General features: G+C 40.7%; 1 protein-coding gene across 5 annotated transcripts in view; it reads left to right on the forward strand.

Annotated features, from left to right (window-relative positions):
* PCDH11X (protocadherin 11 X-linked) overlaps positions 1–12,806 on the forward strand; it is a 432,804-nt gene that overhangs the window by 188,309 nt on the left and 231,689 nt on the right. For all 5 annotated transcript variants that reach the window (XR_013184313.1, XR_013184314.1, XM_054641581.2 and 2 more), the window contains one exon: positions 11,484–11,555. Coding sequence is in view for 3 of the 5 variants with exons in the window: in XM_054641581.2 (XP_054497556.1) it covers positions 11,484–11,555 (72 nt within the window). In the remaining 2 variants the exon portion in view is untranslated. The remainder of the gene's footprint in view (positions 1–11,483; positions 11,556–12,806) is intronic.

The following is a 12,806-nucleotide window of genomic DNA, read 5'->3' on the forward strand; positions in this document are numbered from 1 at the left end:
AAAATTACTTTCACAGTAGCTTTTTGTCTGTTTTTTAAAATAATGTGATATTATATTTATATAATGTCATATATTTATAGAAAATCTGAATGGAAGTTGAAATATGAATTCTGTTTTATTTTGTCTAGGAAAGATGAATCTGTGTTCTCTGTGTGATGAGTTGGGTACAAGGAGAGAGACAATTGAATTTGTAACGTGGTTCATTGAGTGCTAGGAATAGAAATAGAATACAGAAAAGTTTCATGTTATATTTACTGCTTTGGGCCTTGCTAAGATTGTTTAAAAAGAAAAATAAAATTTCACTGATAGAAAATATTTCCTTAAGAATTCCTTCGAAAGCGATGCAAGGTTATGTAAAATTTCTCACTCAGGATTCAGGACAAGGCAGGATTAGGTCTGCTGTCTTGCAGTCGATGTTTATCATACATATTTAACACAGAAAATAGTTTTGCATTTTTTATTTGATCTCCAGCTTTCCACAAGTCTTCCTCCACTGCTGTTGATCTTTTGTCTCACATCAGTCGCGTGACACTTGCTCATTTTGCTGTGTGTCATAAGCAGGTGGTTTTGAGGAAGCTCTTTCATGTCATTTCCTTTGTCATGTCATTTGCCACTTTTATTAATTATTTTAGCTGTGATTTTTATATTTGCAGTGGTTAAATTTCCCTGGTATAATCAGTGCTTGTCTACAAAGGAGAACAAATGTCTTTTCATTCCCCGATTCAAAAGGTTTGTCTTTTTGGGCTCCTCCGTTAACACATTAATCAGCAGTGTCTCTGAGCACCCACTGACTGAGCAGCAGTGACATTTTCCTTCTCCTCGTTTTGCTTTTCATTCCAACCCTTTGTTAGCTCAAGAAACAAAGCGTGCTGCCAGCTGTGGGCTGTTGTCAGCCCGGGTTCCTTGGTTTGGCCGATGGGAATCTTGCTGCGGGTTGTTTGTGCCACTGCTGCAGCCGAGCCGGGCACAGCGATCGGGAAGGACATGAAAAGTTCATGAAGTTCAGGTTCTGAGTTCCACTTCACTCATACTGAGCAGCTCTCAGCTCCAGAGAGCACAGCCCAGCCTATCTGCACTGCCTGGAAAATTCCATTTGGTTCAGTCTACACGTGGTACACGGCCTCTTCTTTCTTTCCAACTGCTCCCTTTGAGATAAGCCTGCAAGAGTAAAGAAAGGGAAAATATTATTTTTACCTTTGAATGCTGAGGCTTTTGTATGTGTGGAGATCTATCATAACATCTTTACATCCTTGTAATAAAGGTGCTTTATCTTTATTTACATTGTAGCAGAAATGATGAGAATCCTTAAAGGATTGTGGGACAAATCCTTACTTAGGTTGTTTCAATATGTTTTGTTTGATTTCTCTCGGTGATTATGTTGCAATTCACACAAAATACAAAGCTGTACTTGAATTTAAAAGATCAGATAGTCTGTAAAAATAAAGAGCACAGACCCAGGATATTTTGGGTTATTTTGTGGGGTTATTTGGGGTTTTGGTTTGTTTTTTATTTGCTGGTTTTTTTTTTTTCCTTCATTGATCCTTGAACCAGTGTTGTTGCTAGAAAAGTCACTTGATTGCAAGTTCAGATCTTTCAGTTCAGTGAGTAATTAATCAGTTGTAGGAACTGGAATCATAAAAAAACAGAGCATAATCTGACAAGGTTTAAGGGTCACTGTCATGTAAATTGTGGAAGTGTTTCATATTCCTCAAGAAGAATTCCTGAAGAGTTTACATGAGTAGATTTAGTGCAGTAATCCAGAGATAACAGAATGTTTGTTTTATGAAATGCATACATCAGAGGTATTAGAGAAGATAATGCAAGCAACCTTTATAAGTGAAATTATTCCCAGTCTGTTACATCTGGACAGAAGAACACATTTTTATAAAAGTATTTCACTTAATAAAAGTATTTGCTATGTCTGATTTCAGTGCCATATGTTATTACACTGAATGTGTGCTTAATCTAAGACAAGTAAAAATTCAGTGCAAACAGTTTGGAAATCCAGTGATGGCCACATTCTGTGGATTTTGCTCTCAAATATTCCAAATGTTTATTTTCAGATCTCTCATGTGAAACGTGTAAACCCTTCCCATCAGAATGATGCCTTAATTACTTTTATCTCATTAACTATTTCTAAAAGCTCAAATTGTTCCTGGAATTTGTCATCTGGAAGAATGGAAGCAGTTGCCTCTAATAAACAAAATGCCATTTTCCTTAACACGTATAAAAGCTCTGTATAAAAAACCCATCAGTGACAATATTGACATTGTTTTCCTTAATCCATTAGGATGTATTATTTGCTGCAGAACAAAAAGAGGGGATTTAGAGTGAGCTTTGGTTCTGTGAGTTCATTGCATGGCTTCATCTGCTGGCCACAAGGAGCAGGTGACCTCTGCCTCTGCTGCCTGACCCTGCTCTGAGCAGGGCCAAGATCCCAGAGGAAACAGAGGTAGTTCTTGTATTAAATATTTAACATGGAAATTTAATATTTAACATTTAAAGCCAACCCAATATCTGGGCCAAGGAGCCTTGTAATGATATCTGGAATACAATGATAGCACATCTGTGTTATAGGAGCTGCCCTGACTGTCCCTGGGTGGGTCTAGAGACCCTCCCAAGAGCAGAGCCTCACGCTGAGGATGCTGCTGGGCCTGCCTGGTTTGCACCCCTGTCCTGCCTCCACACCCCAAGGACACAAATCTGCCACATTATGGAGGCACTCACGAGCCAGGGAAGTTGTGGCATGGGTGGACCTTGGCCCCAGCCTGTCAGGGCTTCCAAAACCTCTTTATTCAGTGCAGCCTCTGATGAATTTTACGTTCTCTCCTTCCAGAAAGGCAGCACAGCAGACTTTATCATTATATAGGTCAGCCAGGGAAATAATTTTGTAATGTTATTATTTGTTATGTTTAGCTGGAAAAAAACAATGGTTATAAATTTATGATTCTTCTTGAAATAGAATGACTATTCTCTTGACAGCAAACTGCAGCAAAACCTGGGACATCAAGGCAGAATTTTTCCTGTAACTTCAGAAGGGATTTCTAACAAAGAGTGAGGATGGGTTTGGCAGAACACAGAGTGTTGGGGGAAATGTGAAGGGGCTTTGTGGGCATCTGTGGTGGCACTTTGGCAGTTTGTAAAAGGGAATATTGGTATTGCTCCTTTTGAGGCTGTGCAGAGCTGCCCAAGGGAAGGGAGGAAGCAGCAGCAAGGCTGACAGGCACCAGTTTCCTACTGGTGCAGTACAAATTTTTATGGATTTTACTAGAAAAGTATGGAGGTTTTGGGCTCTATCCTGGCCACCTGTCAAGTATCAAAAGACCTATCAATTTTTCCTGAGCTGTGCTGCTCCAACCCACAGACATTCTTGGCTTCAGTGGGGATGGATCCTCCTTGCACAGATGAGTCCTGGGGCAGCTGGAGCCACTCTCACCCCACCAGGGGCTCCCTCCTGCCTCCCCCTGCTCCTCCCTCCTTTACAACTCACATTCTTTGCATCCACTCTGAATTCTGTGCCATAGCTTAGGATAGAGGCTGAATAATTTACTCCAAGTCACGATAAGGAACAATAAAAGCATTTCCCAACATATTTCTTTATCTCTTGAGGGATTATTTATGGTCTGAGTGCCTGTTCTGGACACACTCCTGCCACCTGAAGAATAATCTGACTTTTTTGTTTTACTTCATATGCTCAGAGCTACAATATGTACTAGAAAAATCAAACATACTTTATAAGACGAATAGTCACAGCTGGGGATAAGGAATATAAATAGGATGACATCAAATGAAAAGAACTGATGATCCAACAAGGCTTCTATAGATCATGTTGTCTAATGTCAGGAGAATTGCAGATTAGTCTTGCTGCTCTTTATGAGTAAGCCTATTTATCAACTTTCTGGAAAAATCTAATTTAAGGTGGCACATTTTCCTTAGTTCTGCCACACTTCAAAGCTTCAAGTGTAGAAGTTGGTCAGCCATTCTGCCCTGGCTCTAATCAGGGTGTGAGATTCCCTTTCAGGCCTTTCTCCAGCAACCAGGTCCTCGCTACTCCTGGCTGACTCTGATAATGTAATTTTGGTTTGCTTGATTAGCAAAAAAAACCAGGAAGCCTTAGCTTTTAACAACTTTATCCAATTCAGACTTAATGTTCAGAGAGAAAGAGCAATTTAAATTGCAAATGTTCTTTAGGAGAAGCTGGATTTCTGTAAAGTATAACTTAGCCATGCCATAGAGGAAGAAGATGACAAGCCCTAAAAAAACCCCACGTTTGGACAAGGTGGATGCAGGCAGGGGCTCCACTGTTTTTCCTGAGTAACCTACAGAAAGAGAAACTATTTTTATGACAGGATATAACAAGAAATGCGAGTTTTAACAACTCTGGAGGAAATATGCAGGAATATAAAATTTTGTAATTTTGCTACCGTGTACTACATTTTTAACACAATGCTTTATATCTGAGCCACAAAACGGATTTGTGTACATTTCTATTCCTTCTTTAAAAGCTAAGTAGAGCTCAGACAAGTAAAACAAGCTGTTTGATATTATGTTCTTTTCCCCCCTTTCACTTGAAGTAAGAATACCTTAGCATCTAATGTCACATTAGTTTTATATATGTAAATACTTTCAAGCCAGAACATAGAGTGTAAGCATATTTTATCAGCTATTACCACTAAGATTTTTACATATATGAACTAAAAAAAGCTCAATGTTTTTGAAATTTGAAGGGGTCTTTTTTGGTGGTTTTTTTTTTCCCTTTAGGATTATCTGAATTTGTAGTAAATCCTCTGTTCTTATATCAGAAAGTACTTAACTGTTCATTAGGAATTTCTTTATCATATTTGAAATATGGGAAACTTGCTTAAGTTCATGAGCAATGTCGTGCAAGATAAAACAGAAGGATAACACAGTTTCTGATTGTAATTTAAATGTAATAAAATCAGTTGTGAACAGTCTTCACCAGTGTATCCTCCCAGGCACTTTTCTTAGGCATTTCAAATTGCTGCTGTTCTTACAGGAAACTTTAGGATAAGTCTGTGTAATTCCTGTGCATGACATTCTGAAAAAGACCAGGGCTGTGAATATCTCACCTGTTTGCTTTTAAGTCAAAAGCTTTCATGTGCAGAAAGCAATGTTTCAATTAAAAAAAAAAAAAAGAAAAAAATAAAGAATAAGGAGGTCATTTGACGTTACTCCACTGCAATCAGAATTGTGTAGAGGAAAAAATAAGAGCAATTTATTGCTGCCTCAGAGCTGAATAGACTTAAGCATTTGCATCACCTGTTCAAAAAATTGATAAGCCACAATTCTAGTATCAAATTCCAAAGCCAAAATTTTAGTATTAACTTGCAGGTTTGGTGGTCTCAGTCTCTTGATTTTTTTTGCAGTTTTGCTGCTTCTGGTTACTGAACACCTGGATTTATTCTCTGTTGTTCCCACTTTGTCATCATGTGGTGTCTGAAAGCTGCAGTTCTCTCCACTGGTGGGGAAGATACTGAGTAAGGTGGCAAATAGAAATAGCAGGGGGAAAGAATTTCTACACCAGTGCAGTGACTCTGTGCTTTTCCATGTGAACTGGATTTGATTTACAATTAAAAGTATATCTATGTGCTTGTAAGATTAGTGAGCATTTTAATTTTTAATGCTACGTACACTATCTGACACATCCCTTGGGATTCCCAGGAAATCCTTTCTCCTTGCATAAAACCAACAAGATGCATTTACCCTACAATTGCCCTTGAAATAGATATTTTTTTCTAGTAGTATTTAGAATAATTTCTCCCCAATGACATCTCCTTTGTGGTACAATGCTTGATGGCTGAATCCTAAAGTGCAGATTCGGGTTTTTTGCTTATGGTTGGGTTTCTTTACAGAACCATTAACAAAAAACATTTTCCCAGTGAAGATTCACCATGTAGGGATGGATTTGGCTGCTGTATAGAGAGCATTGTTCTTCTGTGGATGACCTCCTTGTGCAGAATGATAGTTTTATCCTTCTCCACATCATTATGTTTGCTGTACAGAAATCCTGCTGTGCTACATCATAATAACATGTAATCTTCTTGCTCAGTTTAGCTGAGATTTAAGGAGCCGCTGCTCATGGAAGCAGTTTTCTAAAGTCTGATCTATAATTTACCAGAATCAACCAGGCAAAAGAGCAAGAGGCTTTATAAGAGGGATACAGCCCTTAAAACTCTTAAATGAAGATTAGTTTAAAGTTTTACAATCCGGTACGGAGCCATCTGGCAAATCTCGTGTCAGGCTTTGTTAAACCTCTGAGCATCCCTGGTGTGCTGCACCCACACCCACACCCTCCTTCATCCTCCATCCCCTGCCCTGCACCAGCTTTGCCCAGAGATGTGTTAGGACAAAAGGAGGAAATCAATGAGCCAAGGGTTGATTTCCCTGCAGGAACAGCAGAACAGCTGTGGGTGCGCTGCACCCCTGGAATCATCTCCTAATGCTGGACGTGCCCTGGGGGATTTTATTGAACCTCTCAGGAGGTGCTTGCAAGGTAAAAGCTGCCTGCTGGCAGCACCATCAGGGATTTGCTGGGTGAAATTGTGGCTTTTGAGCCCAAGGAATCACTGGGAGGGTGAAGATCCATGTCACAGGGAGTTTTTGGTACTTCCAGAGGTGGAGCTGCAGCTGGGACAGCAAAGCAAAACAGAGTGGAAGCTGTCAGTGGTGATCCCAGGCTGCTGCTTGTTCTGGAAAGCTCCTAAGTTACATTTCAGGGCTCTAGACTTGTGGGTTCCTCACTGATCTCTCCTCAAAGAGGTCCTTATCTGTATATTGTGGAACTTGTGGGTTCCTCACTGATCTCTCCTCAAAGGGGTCCTTATCTGTATATTTATTTGTGTTTCTGCCCTCTGGCAAAAGGCAGACCTTTGTTTCTTGAACACAAAGCAGAAACCTGCCTATAGGAATCCCTAAGGACATCTTCATTCCAGCTGTCCTGTGGCTTTCTTTATATGGAAATAGATGAACCTTGGAAACTCAGAATAGAATAATTTGTTTTAGCAATCTGTGGCATTAACTCATACTATTGTCACTAAAATTAACCCTTCTGTTCCCCTTTCATGTGAAGGATCTTGGGGGGACTGCAGGAATCCAATTACCTGAAATCAACTTAGGGGCAAGGGGGAGGCATTGTTGGTAGGGATAATCTCCTCCTCAGCTTACAGGGCTCCTCTGTCTCAGTGCAAAGACATTCTGCCTGGACAGTAAAATCAGTGCACCTGATTTCCTGCTCAAAATGTGCAACAGAAAAGGAGTGAAGAGTGAATGTCCTGTCTAAAAATGTGGATTCTGGCAGACAGAAGTTGCCCCAAACATGAACATTTGCAATCCCAGCTATATTATGATAATGTAACATAGCTGATATACAACTTAGCAAATTTTTTGCTGTTTGTTTCCCAAATTTCACTTCAAGCCATAGAAGTTTTCAGCTTGAAAGCTTGTTTCATACAGGGTTTTGTTTTTTTTTTTTGATTTTTGTTTTTTTTTTCTTTGCTGTAAAGTGCAGGACTGGGACACTTGGAGTCAGACAATTTTAGTGCTGCCATAGCAGTTTCCTAAGGCACCAGAGAGAAATGCATGGTGTTATCTTGGAATTTCAGTCTGCTTTTGCTACTCACAGTAATCAATAACCACTAGAATCACTGGTGCTAGTATCTGCCTAGATAATTGTAGGGCTTTTCCAGACATCAGAATAGGTAAAAAAAAGTTGCTGCGTTGTAACTTTTCATTCTTCCTTCTCAATTCTAAGTCAAGATTTGTTTTGAGGAAAAGCAAAAACTTGTCAATAGAGAAGGAGGATGGAATGGAGATAACATCTATCCAGCTGAAAATATCCAGTGTTTAGTATTAGAATAAAACCTAAGCAGTTTCAGTTATCTCAGGTGCACTGAAGATCTCCCCTCATGTTGCAGAGTGAGGACCACCCTAAACCACCCAGATCCATCATTTCATTAAAGAAAAAAATAGATATCTGACTTAAAACACTTTCATAACCTTCAAAATCTGTTTTAGAGTTCATTTTCTCTGGTAGGTTTTGGAAGGCTGGATATTACCTGTCAAGTTGTCATAAGTAATTATATGTTTGTTAACTTATTGCTCCTAATAAACAACAGGAAATATTCATGATGAATTTCATTTTTTCCCTGAAAAAATACTTAATAACTGCTTTGATTAAATATTAAAGCTTTCTTTTGCTGTTAAAACCAGACAAAAAAAAAATAATCCCAAATATCAGCAAAATATTTTGTGCACAGTCTTTTATGACCTGGTTATTATTCTGGACTTTATTGATTTCTAACATCACTGATCAGGCCAATTTCTAGGTGGACAGGTGGATGGGGACTGGCTGTAGGATGATACAGCAAACCAAAACTTTGTTCCTATTGTAAAAAACCTGAAAATTGGAGTTAATGTAGGTAGACAGGCCTGGGGAGCAGCTGGAATTATTGCATTTCCTAGTGGACAAAAGGAAATAATTCTGAGATGAAGGAAACCTTCACAGCCAGCAAGGTTTTATGTGGTTCCTTTGTTTGTGCCTCGCTCAGTGCCTGTACCACAGCAGTGACAGGATGCCAGGTGATGGTTTAGAGCAGAATGTGTCTCCCTGGGCTGCAGCAGAGAGGGAGAGCTCAGGAAGAGGTGTCCAGGTACCCCCTGTGCTGGTGAACAGCCCTGGCTCTTACAGGTGGCTCTTCCAACATGGAAAGAACCTAATTTATTCCATCAGTCAGGCTTGATTGCTAGAAAAATTGTAATCAATGTGTGTGCAAGGGCTGGGGGAGCTCTACTGGCACTGCTGGAACCACAGCATCATGTCCAGGTTGAAATCTTCCATCTTTGATCCAATGCAATTCCATCACGAGTACAGCTCCCTTCCATGTGTGGAACTTCAGTGCCAAATGGAGGAAAAGGAGGGAACATAACCAGAAGACTGTGGGCACAGTCTATTGCTTCTTCAGGGAATTTGGGATCTGCAGAAGGCTGTAAGAAGGTGCTCCAAGCAAAACAAGGGGATAAATTCTTCCCAAAACTTCCCACCTTTAGTCAGAGTTTATCTGTGCTGAAAGGAAGAGGCTCCTGTGAGGGTTGTCTCTCATTACCCGATCCTTCTTTAAAACAGAGCAAAGAGAACTTGTGGCTGGGTGCTGTTGGAGTGATCCCTTAGCAGGGTGTGTGTGCCAGCCAGGGTGAGTCAGGACCCCTGTGCTCCAGGTGGAGCTGCAGGTGTCTCACCTGGAGAGGGGCAGCTCTGGGCTGGAGCTGCAGAGGATTTGCCTCTTGGCACAGGCCCTGGGTGGCTGCCAGCCGTGCCTGTGGGCTCACACCTTTGTCCATGTGCAGAGTGCTCACACCAATCCCCTCCTGCTCCTCCGTGGCAAAGCAGAGCTGGCTGTGGAACAGCGCAGGGAATTGGAGTGAGAGCCACAAGGGTGTTTGAGGAAAGCCTGCAGGGGTAAAGGAGCTGCTGCTTGGTCTTGTCCTCCTTCCCTCCAGGAGCAGCAGTTTCCCTGGAATCTGCACCATGTTCACTCTTTCTGTGTGCTGTCCCTATTTCCTGATACCTTCAGGGTCTCTTTAGATGCAGGGCAGGGGGATCTTTAGGAAGTAAATGGGGCCGGTCTAAATAAAATTCAGCATTGTGTTCTTTGAGTCAATTAAGCCATGTCTAAGACTGAGAACTTGGTTTCCAGTGTTACCCAAACACTTCAAGTGCTGTTTCACCTAAATGTACTTTTGCATCTGTTTTCCTTGCATCATCACTTGTTTATTCATTTTTCTCTTTGCCCTCTGAGTGGACAAATGTTGTATAAAAAAACTGGTGTGAAATGCCAGGAAGAATTATTTCTCAAGAAATAATGTGATTTTTAACATCAGTTCCTGGCAGGCTGGCCCGTGTGGAATTATTATGGTATCTTTAGCATCACAATTGATATGTTTAATAATTTTCATTGTGTGTTTGGGTCCCTTTGATAGCTGATGATTAAAGCAAGATTATAAGGTAGACTACATTTGCTTTTGAACACATGAAAAACACAACCTTCCCTTTCCAGATGCATTCATTTTAACTCTTTTTAGCATTCACTGAATCTGTGGTTATTTCTTTTTACTTTAGAAATGCACTCATTGTTCTATTTCAAGAATGAATCATATTCCACTGCTACCCCAAAATACAAAATAACAAAAAATGGCAAAAATTATTGCTTGTAATCTATTATTACAGGCAATCCAACCTGCCAAAACACAATTGCCATTTAATAAGGTGGTTTTTTGAAAGAAGCCCTGGGAATGCTCCATGCAAACTGAAGTTGCCCCCAAATTCTGTATTTAAAAAACAATGCTTCCTTTTAGGCAGCCATAGGTTGTGGTAAATGACAAAAAAAAAAATCCAATGGCATCTCTCTCCTTTTCTTTGTCAATCTTTGCAGTCTCCATGGGCATTCAGAGCACTCTGGTGTGGGACCTGGATCATGTGATAGTTGTATTAGATATGGTCAAAGGGATTGTCATTAGAGATGTGTTTTAGGAGGAGGAAAATCCTGGTGCTACTTAAAAGTATTTCAGCAGAGGACCTTTTTTTTTTTTAGTCTTGTGAATGCCATTGTTTCTACGACAGAACAAAAATTTAGGGAGAAAGAATATAGAATATATGAGGCTTTTATCCTTCACAACAGTGTGTAAAATTCCCTCAGTGGAAGCACATATGGAGAAAATTAAAAGGTTCCAACATCCTCTTCAGTGCTCAATCCCAGAGACCAAAATCTTATGCATTTATTATTGCAGCAGAGTAATTAGATGTTGATAAAGAATTGCAGGACATTTTGGTATTGTAAGAAAAAATAAAGTGTGAAGGATCAGAGTGTTTGAAGACCACTTTAATCTACTTGATTAGATGGACTTTGGATTTGAGGTGGTTGTTCTCAGAACATTCCAAGTAGTGGGAAGTCAAGGAGACAGAAAACCTTTGCCTGCTCTGTCTCCTGGCTCCAGCTCTGAGGATTAAGGAAAGACAAGGACTCTCATCTGAAAACCTGGCTCCACATCGAAATAATGCAGCCTTTAGAAGTGTCTCCCATAAATTCCCTTTCTGATTCTTCTATTGAAGTTACAGTGAGCATAACACAGCCTGGGCAGGAAACAGGGGAGAAACCAGAGCTGAGTTCTCTCTGAATTTCTGCTGCCGAGCCTTACCCTGGTGGCAAATAATTTCCTATTTTTGGCTGAAATTTTTACCTGTATGCACAGATGAAGGTGTGTACCCCCACACCTTCAAAGATACAGCAACTCTATAAAGGTCTTTAGCTGGTAGGAAAAAAAAGTTACTTATAACCTGCTCCAAATGTGTGCTGTGATGCATTTATACATTACTGCATGGGATTTGTACCTGTTTTATTCCCTCAAGGGATATTAATGCTGAATGCTGACTGAACATACCACTGACACATCTTTTTCTCTCCCAAAAGCACACAAAAGAAGTTGGAAGGCCACAAACTCCTTTGAAAGAAACAACCCTGGAGCCCTGGACTCAGCCACAGGTAGGCTGGAACAACTTTTCTGATCACTTCTTTTCTGTAGTGCTGGTTTCTGTAAGTATTTATGGAAATAATCTGCAAAAAAGCTGTTGCAAAAAGCTGCTCTGTGGTCCTTCTATCACATGTCAAAATGGTTTGTTTTGGTTTTTGGCTGCCCAGACTATTGGTAGTCCCCTTTAAGTTCTTTTTATGGGAGAAATGCCAGCATTATCTTGCCTTCTACTTGTGCTTAAAAAAAAAAAAAAATACAGAACTTGACAAAGCAAAACTACTTTGATGGTTTTATTGGTGTGTCAATAAACTGTGAGCATCTGGTGTGGGAATGAAGTGGTGAATGTTTGATATTTTGGGAGGGAGGTTTGAGAGATCGGCCTTTTGCTTCATGAGGACTTAACCAAGAATGAAACAATAATTAATCATGCAAAAGGCAACAAAGAAACATGGATATTAATATGCAATCTTTCTTAACACAGAATGGGTTTGAATATTTTGGTGTTTGCAATTACTTGAAAAAATGTTTATTAGAAATGTTTTATGTGGAGGATTTCAGAGCCATTTTTGCTGTTTATTCCCTGTGTATCAGTGGGTTGCACATGGAGCATGTGGCTTCAGAGGTGATATGAGGGAATGAAAGAAGCAGTGAAATGTGAAATCCTGGAAGTTAGGTTTGTTCTAGAGGCCTCTACTCCCAAAACTTGTGGCAAATACAGTGTGGGAATTGAGAAGCAGAAAAGAGAAAGCCCTCCCAGCTCTGTCCATGCCTGAGTGCATTTCCCTTTAGCAGGTGCACTGCTGGCTGTGCAGGCTTCCACAGGCCAGCCCATACAGCTGGCTAAAGTACAGAAACTCTCAGCTGAGAACCCAGATATGTGCTGTTCATGTTTGTGCGTGCAGAGAGGAGATTTCTGGCTGTAAATCTGCAAGCCTGGTGTTTCAGGGCAGTCCCTGAGCGCTGCTCTCCGAGGCACACAGGATTTTCCCTTTGCCCAGTAAAGGCTCCCAGTGCAGGCTGTGCTGCTCCCAGCCCCTGCATGGCCAAACCCCCCAATCCCTCCATGCAGGCAGCTGCTAATCCCAGCAGTTAAGGCCCATCGATCTGACTCTGCCATCAATAATGTTTGTGTGCAGTCCTGCGGGGCCTTGCTGTGCTCCTCAGCTGGCAGCAGGCGTTGTTAACTCTTCACGGGCAGCTGATGGAGCATTGATGGCTCCTCCTGTTCCTCTCCCACAACATTTCCTCACCAGGAGCTTGGG

This window comes from Agelaius phoeniceus, chromosome 14 (genome assembly GCF_051311805.1).
Source record: "Agelaius phoeniceus isolate bAgePho1 chromosome 14, bAgePho1.hap1, whole genome shotgun sequence".
Taxonomy (NCBI): Eukaryota; Metazoa; Chordata; class Aves; order Passeriformes; family Icteridae; genus Agelaius; species Agelaius phoeniceus.